Below are 11,359 nucleotides of genomic sequence, written 5' to 3'. Positions count from 1 at the left end.
ACATCACAATAATCCACACCACTCCAGTCCATCAGTTAACATCTGGAGAAGACAAAAGCTGAAACAAATCCAGCATTAAGACGTTTTTAACTAAAATACCATAGAGTTCATAATCCATAATAACGCTTCCTCCAGTGAAAAGTGTTCTGGTGTGAATCAGGAGAGAAATCTGCACAGATCAAGCAGCGTTTACAAGACAAAACAGCTCTAAACAAATATATGGCTGGATTTTGATGAGAGAGATGACAGGAGATGCACTTTTTCACTGGAGGAAGCGTTATGGATTATGGACTCATATTTAGTTAAAAATGTCTCATTCTGACGGCACCCATTCACTGCAGAGCATCCATTGCTGAGACATTCCTCCAAATCTGATGAAGAAACAAACTACATCTTAGATGGCCTGAGAGTGAGCATATTTTCAGTTTTCACTATTGCTTTAGAAACTTCATGTCGATCCAAGCCTGTATGCTGTTATGTCCGCCGAGGATCTAACAGTTTTGGTTGCTGTGAGTCAGACTCTGAAAGCTCTAACAGTGTGTTTAATTTGTGGTGCTGACGCTGGTCAGAGAGCGTGACTGTTCACGTGTGCGTGTGTGTGCTGAGGTTTGGATTGAAGACCGTCGAGTTGTTTCTGAATGAGTCTGACGAACACATTTATGCACACGTGAATCAGCACGTTTAGTACACTAGTGTACTGCACAGTGCAAGCAAACCACAGACAGTTACGTATTTCCAAATTTGTAATAATGTTAGTATTAGAAATACAAAAAGTTAAATATTATTCAGTTGCCTAATCAGTAATGAAGTTTACTGTATAGATTTATTATTAGAATTCATTCTGAAAAATTTAAAGCATAGTGGAAAATTGCAAAATGTGTTGGGCGATGAACATGTGCATCACTGCTGTTGATCAGTAGTCATTCATATGTGTGTTTTTATCCCAGAGACAGATACTTCCTGTGAAGCGGGCGCTGCGGTCTCAAACACTCATCTCTCTTCTTCACCACCGCACTCCTGCAGAGAGAGAGAGATGTCAGCATGATGAATCTCAACTAACTTTACTGTGTTCCTGCTTAACATGCAGCAGTTTCTGAGCAACAGAGAACATAAGGTTCACTCCGTTGAGTTTCTATGATGTAACTGTGAAGGAACAGAGGGTTTGTGCATTAGAGAGACTCACTGAGAGAAGCAGACGCTGTTGTGACTGAGACGAGGCTGGAGGGTCCTACAGGAGAAACAGAGAGCAGATCAGGTCAGTCAGAGAAATACATGTTGTGTTCCTCTCTGAATCATGCTGTACCTCGCCGGTGAGCTCTTGAGAATCACCTGGGTCTTCTTTGCTTGCCTGAAAACAGATGAAATCAGTGTGAGCATCTGATGATACTGTGTGTGTCTGACTCGTTACTAGCCTCCAACTGGGATCCTTCAGAGCTTAAAACAGTGACTCGTGCCGTGAAAACAACACTAGACGCTCCATTATAATAAATGTGTGTAGATATAATAAACAAAACATGCTCATTCAGACTTACACTATGTTTGTATTTGTGCTGTCACTTTATTTAGCCACTTAATTTAATTTATTCAAGCCACTATGTTTTCCCCACTTGTCCGGAATTATTTTAATTACAGATATCAATTACAGAGAACATTAGGAAAATTCAGTTTAAACCTGGAAATGAGATTTTTTTCTTTTCCTGTTAATATCAATTGAAATGAAAACAAATGAGTAAAATTACACCAGAGGCCAGTTGCATAAACTTAGCCAGCATGTTAAGACTGTGTCTGAAGAACTAGTTTGACCAACTAGCAGTTGCCAAGGGACAATCAGTCTTACTTTTCCAATACAAATAAGACCAATCTACCTTTTCATAACTGAATTAAAAAAGTTATGACCAGTCTTGAAGAAAAAATTAGATGACTAACTTTTAAAACTAGTCTAAACGGTTTATGCAACCGACCCCCAGTTTTTTATTTACCTTTGCAAGACCCCCCCAGCCTCATAAAAACACTTTCTCATTGGACCTAAGCAAATGTCATAGGTGACCTATTTTGATCTTAAAAAGTGAGTTGTCACTGAAAGGACAACTTTTTAACATTATTATATTGTAAACAAAGACTTGTGGTCAGGTAGCGTGTCTGTTGTGCAATCATTCGTCTCTCAGATCAGATGAAACGCAGCCGTTCTCACCTTAGAGTCTTTCTGTCCAGCGTCTTCTGAGTGGCCAAGGACAGAATCCGTGTGTTTCCAGGACTGTCTTTGTCCTGCACAGAAGGGAGTGATGTCAATATGTGTGTACAATGATATATATATGTGTGTGTGTGTGTGTGTGTACCATGTCTCTGAGTGTCCTCTCTCTGCGTATCTCTCGGTCCTGCTGCAGTAGAGTCAGTCTGTCTCTCACAGGCCACACAGTGAAGATCTGATGGACATCATGCAGTGCTGATCGCAGCTGTGACACACACACACACACACACACACACACATGAAACGAAAGTCACACGTACACAGATAATGCTCTACAGGTGTGTGTGTTAGCTTAGAAGTTTAGGTGTGAGCCAGAACGTTCTGGATATCGTCTACATGTCTTTGGTGGAAAGTATGCTAACCTATAATATAACATCCTGGTATGGGCACTTGAACTGTAAACAGAAAAATACACTAACTAGAGTCATTAATATAGCGAGTAAAGTCACTGGTAAGCCACAGAGAAGATATATTTCAAGGTGTGTTGGGAAAGCTGAGTGCATTTTGAAAGATGCTACTCATCCTTTGAATGATCAGTTTGTCTTATTGCCTTCTAGAAGACGTTATTTAATGCCCAGGGCAGAGAGAATCGTCTATAAGTCTATTTTTTTATACCTGCCTGCAGTAATTGGATATTTGAATCAAACACTAAGGTGGAATGATCTGATATGTCTTTTTGATATTTGTGTGGTTTTAAAGTTATGTATGTTTGAGGTCAATGGTGTGGTCAAAGACAATTTTCAACCATTGGGGTTGACAATAAAGTCGTATTGGATTGGACTGGATTACCTGAGCTGTGACGCGCTGATGTAAGGACAGATCCTGATGGGACACGGAGACTCTCTTCAGCTGGGAATCCATCTGGAACGATCGGATGAAATCCCTGGAGTCCTGAAGAACATTCAAACGCCTGACTGACAACAGCTCTGATGCTTAGGATGTACATTCAAGTCTGTGTGTCTGTGTGTGTGTGTGTTTACCTGTATGGTTTTGCGCAGCTGCATGATTTTGTCCGTCTGTAGGAGTCTGCGTGTCAGAAAACCTTGAGTCACGGCAGTAAGACGACTGAAAGCCTTCATCTGCTCCTCCTGTACAATCACTCCGTGAGTAACTCGCATGTCATATTCAAACGTATAAATACTGTATAACAGTGTTACTTTAGTAGCATTGATGTACTATTATAGTTTTAATAATTTGAATTAGATTTCTTTTTATCTGTCTTCATTTTAATTTTAATGTTTTAGTAATTTTGTTGTGTTTTTGTTATTTGATTTTTCTATACTGTGGGTTTTATTTTATTTCGTTTTAGTTATTTTAGTACTAGAAATGCTCTCTTGGAAACCAGCTGAAATTATTTTTTTATTAATTAATACATTTTTTATTTGATTTCAGTGAATGTTTATTTTATGTCAAGTAATGAAAATGTTTATAATGTATTGAACTTGATTGACAGTCCTGCCACAATGCATTGTTTTTATGCTTCCCAAAATTGATTTTGATGACTAAGTTAATAGAATTAGTCTAAATTTGTCTATTTGCACGACTTAATTTACCTCAAAGAAAAACTGACCATCAGAAGTTAATCAAGGAGAGCAGTTCTTAACCAAGGGGAATAATTACATTTATTACAATGATCTAACTGAATTTTAATACTAAAATGATGCAATCCTATTTCCCCTATCTTTCCATTGATGTATGGTTTGTTGGACAATATTTGGCTGAGATGCAACTATTTGTAAATCTGGAATCTGAGGGAGCAAAAAAATCTAAATATTGAGAAAATCACCTTTAAAGTTGTTCAAATGAAGTTCTTAGCAATGCATATTACTAATCAAAAATTAAGTTTTTATACATTTATGGTAGGAAATTTACAAAATATCTTCATGGAACATGATCTTTACTTAATATCCTAATGATTTTTGGCAGAAAAGAAAAACTGATAATTTTGATCCATACAATGTATTGTTGGCTATTGCTACAAATATACCTGTGCTGCTTATGACTGCTTTTGTGCTGCAGGGTCACATTTGTGGTTGATTTATTTAATATATCTCTCAGTTTTAATAAGAGTTTAAAAGCAGCTAAATAATTCCATCATCTTAGTGACAAAAATATAATACCAAAAACAATTTCAGAAAGTAAATTTCGCAGCATGAGACCCTCACAAGGCCTGGCTGGAGAGACGCACCTGTGAAGTGTGTTTTGATGACGTCAGGCTGATGTGTTGGTTCAGCTTCCTCTGGATCTCCTGCACACACACACACACACACACACACACACGCACGCACACATACATCACATCACATCAGCTGTCTGTCTTTCTGCTGCATTATCTGTCACTCGCGTTTCGAGGCGGTTTTATTACTTTACAGAAATGCACAATGTTAATGTTTCTAATGGCTTATGTTGTCTGGTGTGTGTGTTGAGCGATACCTGCTGGAGGTGCTGTGTTTGTCTCTCCTGTGCCGTGAGGAGCTCAGAGATCTGCTGAGTGTGTTCTCTCTCTAAACGCTCACGCAACACTTCCAAAGCCTGAATCTGCTGCTCCACTGCAAACATACACAGACTGCAGTCAGAAGCTGCACGTGCAGGAGAAAACCTTTAAATCAACATACAAATAATGCAGAATTTCCTTAAGAAAATGTTGTGCAAAACTCACCACCACAGTGATGGATGATGTGAGAGGTTGCCAGTGCATTAATAAGCAGTTACTAAGGTGTTGGTTTAAATGGCTGCCAAAGTTCACATTTAATTTTATTTAACCAGGCCAGTGTTATTTTAGTATCACTGAGATACTATTACAGTTTTGTCATATTTTATATATATTTTATACATATATTTTAATTTGTTTTTCTTTGTATATTTTCCATTATATATATATATATATATATATATATATATAGTCAAGTCACCTTTATTTATATAGCCCTTTTAACAATACAGATTGTGTCAAAGCAACTTATCAAAATAGGAAATAGTGTGTCAATAATGTAAAATGACAAGATTAAACACTGAATTTTCAGTTAAAGCTGCCATCGTCCAGCTCAGTTAAGTTTAAATAGTATCTGGATACTATAATATAATGATAGTATAATGGAAAATATAAAAGAAAAACTTAAAATATAAAAGGTATTAAGAATTATATATATTTTATATATATATATATTGAAATATTTTCTTTTTTCTTTTTACATGATTTTATGTTTTATGACTTTTTCTTTTTATATAAAAATATATACTAACAAATATAAAAATTATATACACATTATATATATATAAATATAATATGTAAATAATACATTTTTTCAGTAAGTGTTTGTTTATATATTTTATTAGTTTTTATATTAAAAACAAAATAATATAAATAATATAAATATATTATTTAAAAAATGATTTAATATTTTCAGTTAGTTTTTCCTTTTTACATTATATTATTAGTTTTTCTTTTTATATAAAAATATATACTAACAAATATTACATTTTTTATATTTTGATTAATATGTCTGTACTTTTTTTTTTTTTAATTTCAGTTTTAGTTTTAGCTATTTTAATACATCGAGTTAAACTAATTGGAAATGAGAGATGCCTCGGCAACTGAAATGTTTAGTTTTTTATATATATTTTATATTATTTTAGTGCAAGTTTATTTTACTTGAAATATCAAGATCTCTAATCTCTTTCAAACAGTCTCTATCTATCAACATTATATCAACATCTATCTTAAACATCTCATGCGATTTTTATTAGCTTTCTGACAAGTAAACCATCAGTTTTGAGCTCAATGTCTCACTAACCTGCAGTGTTGTCAGCTGCACTGAGCTGTTTGATGTGGATCTGGTCGTCCAGGAGCTGAAGTGAGTGTTTTTCTGTCTCTAAACGGTGTCGGATCGGCTCTGAATCCACCTGTGGTCTGTTCAGGGATGGTGAAGGGTTCTCCACGTCATAGGAGCGGTTGAGCGGCGCCGGGGCTGAGCGACGGGCCGGTCTGGGTTTCTCACAGCTCACATCTTGTGTTTCATCTGACCTGGTGCTGCTGGGTGTGGAGGTGATGATTGACAGCTGTCCGTCACTGAACTCTGAGCCGCTGCAGGTCCAGTGTCCACCAGAAGAGGGCGGCGGAGATGCTGTCAAAGTATTGTTAGCTCCTGACGGGTGTGTTTCAGATTGGCTGAGCACAGACTCGCTGATGGGGCTGGAGATGAGGATGTTTCCGGCGGGTGGGCTGTGGCTGGGCTGAGGGCTGGGTAACTGGGCGTAGGAGCCCATCAGACTGAGACAGAGGCTGTATTCGGGGGATTCTGGGTCAGAGCCGTCGCTGGACTCGTCAGACGGCAGCTTCTCCATGCGCTGGTTGAGCAGGCGGAGGGTCTCTCTCTTCAGAGAGCTGCTGGGACTGAGCGTCTGCTTCTGAGCCGGAGCCGAACACGGCCTCACACAGGAGCGGATCGGCCTCGTTTTGGACCCCAGAGTCACAGAGCAGTCTGATGTGGGCGTCTCTGTGCTGTCCGCTTCCTTCTTCACCTTCTTCAGCTGCGGAAACAGAAAATTACATTTAGTCATTTAGCAGACGCTTTTATCCTTACAAATGAGGACAATGGAAGCAATCAAAATCAACAAAAGAGCAATGATATGCAAGCGCTAGAACAAGTCTCAGTTAAGCTAAAGCAGTACATGTAGCAAGGATTTTTAAATTTATTTTTAAATATATAGGCCTAATAAATAAAAAGAAAACAAATATAACAGAAAAAGAATAGAGCAAGCTAGTGTTAGAGACCTTTTTTTTGTTTTTTTGTTAATTGTATAATAAATAAAAAGATAGCAAATAGATAGAATACAAAAAGAATAGAGAAGCTAGTTTTTTAAAGAAAACAAGCAGTTAGTAATTGAATAGAGTGCAAGTCTTTTTTTCTTTTTTTTTGAAAATAGAATTAGAATAGAAAGTGCTGGAGTTGATGGAAGAGATGTGTTTTTAGTCGATTCTTGAAGATGGTTAAGAACTGCTCAGATTGAGTTGGGCAGGTCATTCCACCAGGAGGAACATTTAATGTAAAAGTCTGTGAAAATAGCTTGTAATTTTCTACAGGAGCAAGATACCATCAGCAGATATTGCACTTTATTGTGTGAGTGGGCCAGAAGAGGGCGACGCTCACTTATTCTGTAAGGCTTTGTGTGTGTGTCGGGGTTATTATAGATAACTGCAGTTAACACAGAAAATAAAAAACTGAATATATTATTTTTTAATTCTATTTTTTTAATGCCTTTTTCATTAAATAAAAAAATTATTAAAAACGATAGACATTTTAAATAAATAAATGAAATACAAAAATAAAACTACAATAAAATTACAAAACTTTAACTTAAAAAAATGATTAAAAAAATCTAAATTAGATAAAATTTAAATAAAAATAAAAGTCAAATTAATAAAAACTAACAATATCTCAATGCAATTAAAATACCACTGGTGTGTGTGTGTATGTGTTTATGCTACATTGTGTGTGTGTGACCAAATGTCCCCACAAGGATAGTAAAACCTGACATTTTTGACATTGTGGGGACTGGTCTGCAGTTTTCTAAAGAAAAACACTGATAAACTACAGACACTTGAAAAGTGCTTTTACAGCAGAGTATAAATACTTCACTACTGTCCGCCTCTGTGTGTGTTCAGTAGATGTTGAGCAGTGTAATGTTTAGAGTTTGCAGTAAAGCTGTGGTCCAATGTAAAGCGGTGTGAAACTGACCTGGATGTTGTTGAGGATGTGCTGCACTCGCTGCAGAAGAGTGTCTGTCTGTCGCGTCTGTCTCCTTCCGTCTCTTTCCATCGCCGTCTGTCTGTCTTCAGTCACCTGACCCCGCAGCGCTTCACTCACCTGCACACACACACACACACACACACACACATTCAGAATCAGACACTTAAAACCAGTCATTAAAAACATTCAATAGCAAATGAAAGACCCAGACACACATTGGCATTGTCTGTTATCATCATTCTCACTCTGTAAACTGTTTGGAACATGCAGTAGATATCATATTTAATGTTTATAATGATAGTCCGATCGAGAGATCGTTGGTTGACTAACACTCACTACTCTAAATGATAAAAAAAAGATTTAAAATACACATTTACCTTATTGACATTTCTTGACATATTGTAAGTAAAGCCTAAAATATTATTTAGAAAATACTGTTTCTATCAAGTTGCATTATTGTTTTTTCCCCTGCCTATTACAGTCCTATAGTGTTAGATTTATTATTTATTTACTTATGTATTTTTTATTACAATTTTAATTTGTATTTACTTTCATTTTAATTTTATTATTTATTCTTTATTTTATATATATGTATATTTATTTATTAATTGTTCATCTATACATTATATGCATTATTATTTATTAATACGTCAGTACTTTACTGTTATATTATTTATTCATTTCTTTACTTATTTTACGTATTTTTATTTATTTTAATCAAATTTTTAACATTAATCTTATTTTATTATTTATTTAATTGAATTGTTCATCTATATATTATTATATACAATATTATTTATTATTTCAGTACTTTCCTGTTATATTATTTATTTACTTATTTTATCTATTTGTATTTACTTTAATCTTATTTTATTATTTATTTATTATTCTAAATTGTTTTATTTGATTCATTAATTGTTCATCTAAAGTGAAGTGACGTGTTATGTTTTATTCGTGTGATATTTAGTTATCTATATATTATTATATACATTATTATCTATTTTCATATTTCAGTACTTTACTGTTAGATTTATTATTCATTTGCCTATTTATTTTATCTGTTTTTATTTATTTATTTTAATCTAATTTGTATTAACTTTAATCTTATTTTATTTATTATTTATTTATTTTATATATTTTATTTGGTTATTAATTGTTCATCAATAATTCTATTATTAATTTTTCCCTTATTTGCATAATCAGGAATGAAGGGACACGTCAGGTGAGTGTCGTTCTCATAGACATAAAAAATACAAATAACATTTATTATAGTATTATTTCTACAAATATAAAAGTCTCACCAGCGGCTGTAGGAGCCTCCTGCCGCGGAAGTGAATGGCGGACAGCGCCCTCTGCGGCCGCGGTGCGGTACTGCAGGCGGGCGGCGGCAGCGCGTTCAGAGTCCTGCTGTAAAACTGCTCATAACTCTCCATTTCTCTCGATACAAGACACCAAACACACCTAAAAAAGACATTCGGTTATTGAAGCTGATCTAAATCAAGTCAAATAAAAAATCCGGTGTAATAGAAGTCTGCGTTCTCGACAAGAAATGTTTCGTGACGCTACAGTATGTTAATTTTAATCACTCACCGCTGTACAGCCGGGTTCTCTGTCTAATAGCTTTGAGCAAATACCTTTTATCTATTATCAAATACACTTAATTATTACAATAATTTTCAGAGTTTGTTTTGTTTTTGTTCCGTTGCCTCAGCGCGCATCACGGCGGTTAAAGACGCGTTGCATAGCAACCGCGGGAAGCCCCGCCTCTCGACACATGATTCACTTTAACGGTATCAATGCTGCGCAGCGTTCACGCAGAGCATGAAGACGGCGGATTAAAATTGACTCACTGACAAAAGTAAAAGTAATAATAAATATTAATAAGTAAATATTATGTCGCATGCAGTCATTAAAATGTGAACATCGAACGTTTTAACTGTAATTGTAGTTGGCACTGAAATAAATTATATTAAATTATTTTTATTTTATTAATACACATATAGTTTTGCGTGTATTTGAAACCGTTTTTGGTCTTTTATGAAAATGTTTTGTCGTTAAAACGCGGTCCTGTCCAGCGTTGTTCGGTCACGTGCTCGGCCGGTGCGCGGTGACGTCAGAGTCCCGTGCAGTTATCAGCGCGCGCAGACACTCAGCAGGATCACAGAGAGACGCGCCGCTGAAGAAGATGATGATGATGATGGAGATGCAGTATAATAACAATAATAACGGATATGGTGTGGAAGAGTACATGATCCAGGAGGATGAGTGGGACCGAGACCTGCTGCTCGACCCCGCCTGGGAGAAACAGCAGAGGAAGGTAATAATAATAATATTAATAATAATGCAATAATGCAAACTGAGTGAATGGTTTAGAAATAACAAAAACAAAATAAATAACAATGCAAAGTAAAATAAAAGTAGAGACTAAATTAACAATCCAGAAATTTAACAAGCAATAACTGACAATAAAGAAGTAAAGTTTTTATATACAACCCATTTCATATCAAACTGAGAAGAGAAATTGAAAAATAAAAGTCTAATTTGATGCAATTTAAAAAAATATTATAAATTGCAACCATTTTAAAATATTTAAAGGAGTACTGTAACGAGTTAAAAAGCATAAGATGATGAAGAATAATTTTAATTTTTTTTTAATAATCAGTAGTGCAAGATAAAAGTACAGTGAAATATGTAACAATCCACAAATTTAACAGAAGCAATAAATTAATTGACAGCAAGTTTATTTGTACAGCTAATTTCATATGCAAAAGTTACTTTATTAAAAAAGGAGGAAATAAAAACAAATAAAAATCAAGTCAAATTAGGTCAAGTTTAAAAATCAATTATCATTTATAACATTTTTTAAAAATGTAAAAGGTGCTACTTTAAAAAGAGTTATTAAAGTTATAAAAAAGTAATTTATTAAATATTTTTTAAATCAGTAGTGCAAAATAACCGTAAACTATAAATGTAACAAATAACAAATTTAAGACAAGAAATAAAATGAATAAACAGTAAGCAAGTTGAGTTTATTTGTACATGTCATATCCAAAAGTAATTCAAATTGAAAAAATAACTTTTAAAATAAATCAAGTGAAGTCAAATACACTCTCAGAAATAAAGGTACAGAAGCTGTCACTGGGGCGGTACCTTTTCAAAAGGTACATGTTTGTACCTAAACGGTCCATTTTGGTACCTTAAAGGTACATATTAGTATTTAAAGTGTACATATTTGAACCTAATAGGTACAAAAGTGTACCTTTTGAAAAGGTACCACCCCAGTGACAGCTTTTGTACCTTTATTTCTGAGAGTGTAGGATAAAATCAATTATATTTTATAATAATTAAAAAAGATCCCAAA

General features: G+C 34.8%; 1 protein-coding gene and 1 pseudogene across 3 annotated transcripts; one reads left to right on the top strand and one right to left on the bottom strand.

Annotated features, from left to right (window-relative positions):
- Window positions 1-387: 387 nt before the first annotated feature.
- Window positions 388-9,747, bottom strand: LOC131551271 (uncharacterized). Of its 3 annotated transcripts, none has more exons than XM_058794083.1 (13): window positions 9,589-9,747; window positions 9,300-9,459; window positions 7,987-8,115; window positions 6,043-6,778; window positions 4,682-4,797; window positions 4,437-4,496; window positions 3,229-3,336; window positions 3,038-3,139; window positions 2,337-2,453; window positions 2,192-2,265; window positions 1,304-1,348; window positions 1,184-1,228; window positions 388-1,017 (listed from the first exon to the last, which is right to left on the bottom strand). In XM_058794083.1, exons 2-13 carry the CDS (start codon window positions 9,429-9,431, stop codon window positions 939-941), a joined length of 1,743 nt encoding a protein of 580 aa, XP_058650066.1. In that variant the 5' UTR covers window positions 9,432-9,459; window positions 9,589-9,747; the 3' UTR covers window positions 388-938. The 3 variants fall into 3 exon arrangements, with proteins under 3 accessions (XP_058650066.1, XP_058650068.1, XP_058650069.1); XM_058794085.1 differs by having other exon boundaries at window positions 1,330-1,348; XM_058794086.1 differs by lacking the exons at window positions 1,184-1,228; window positions 1,304-1,348.
- A 320-nt stretch (window positions 9,748-10,067) lies between these two features.
- The window catches only part of LOC131551270 (alpha-actinin-2-like), a 26,591-nt pseudogene continuing 25,299 nt past the window's right edge, over window positions 10,068-11,359 (top strand).

Source organism: Onychostoma macrolepis, chromosome 12 (genome assembly GCF_012432095.1).
Source record: "Onychostoma macrolepis isolate SWU-2019 chromosome 12, ASM1243209v1, whole genome shotgun sequence".
In the NCBI taxonomy this organism is placed as follows: Eukaryota; Metazoa; Chordata; class Actinopteri; order Cypriniformes; family Cyprinidae; genus Onychostoma; species Onychostoma macrolepis.
The sequence above is the reverse complement of the archived record's forward strand: the minus strand, read 5'-3'. Positions and strand labels throughout refer to the sequence as shown.

Bases quoted from the DNA above. Each gene is read 5' to 3' on its own strand.
- LOC131551271 (XM_058794083.1), bottom strand. From the start codon at position 9,431: ATGGAGAGTTATGAGCAGTTTTACAGCAGGACTCTGAACGCGCTGCCG. The intron at 8,116-9,299 runs GTGAGACTTTTA...GTGTGTGTGCAG, and splicing joins GGAGGCTCCTACAGCCGCTG to GTGAGTGAAGCGCTGCGGGG. The intron at 4,798-6,042 runs GTTAGTGAGACA...GTATGTTTGCAG, and splicing joins TGCAGCTGACAACACTGCAG to TGGAGCAGCAGATTCAGGCT.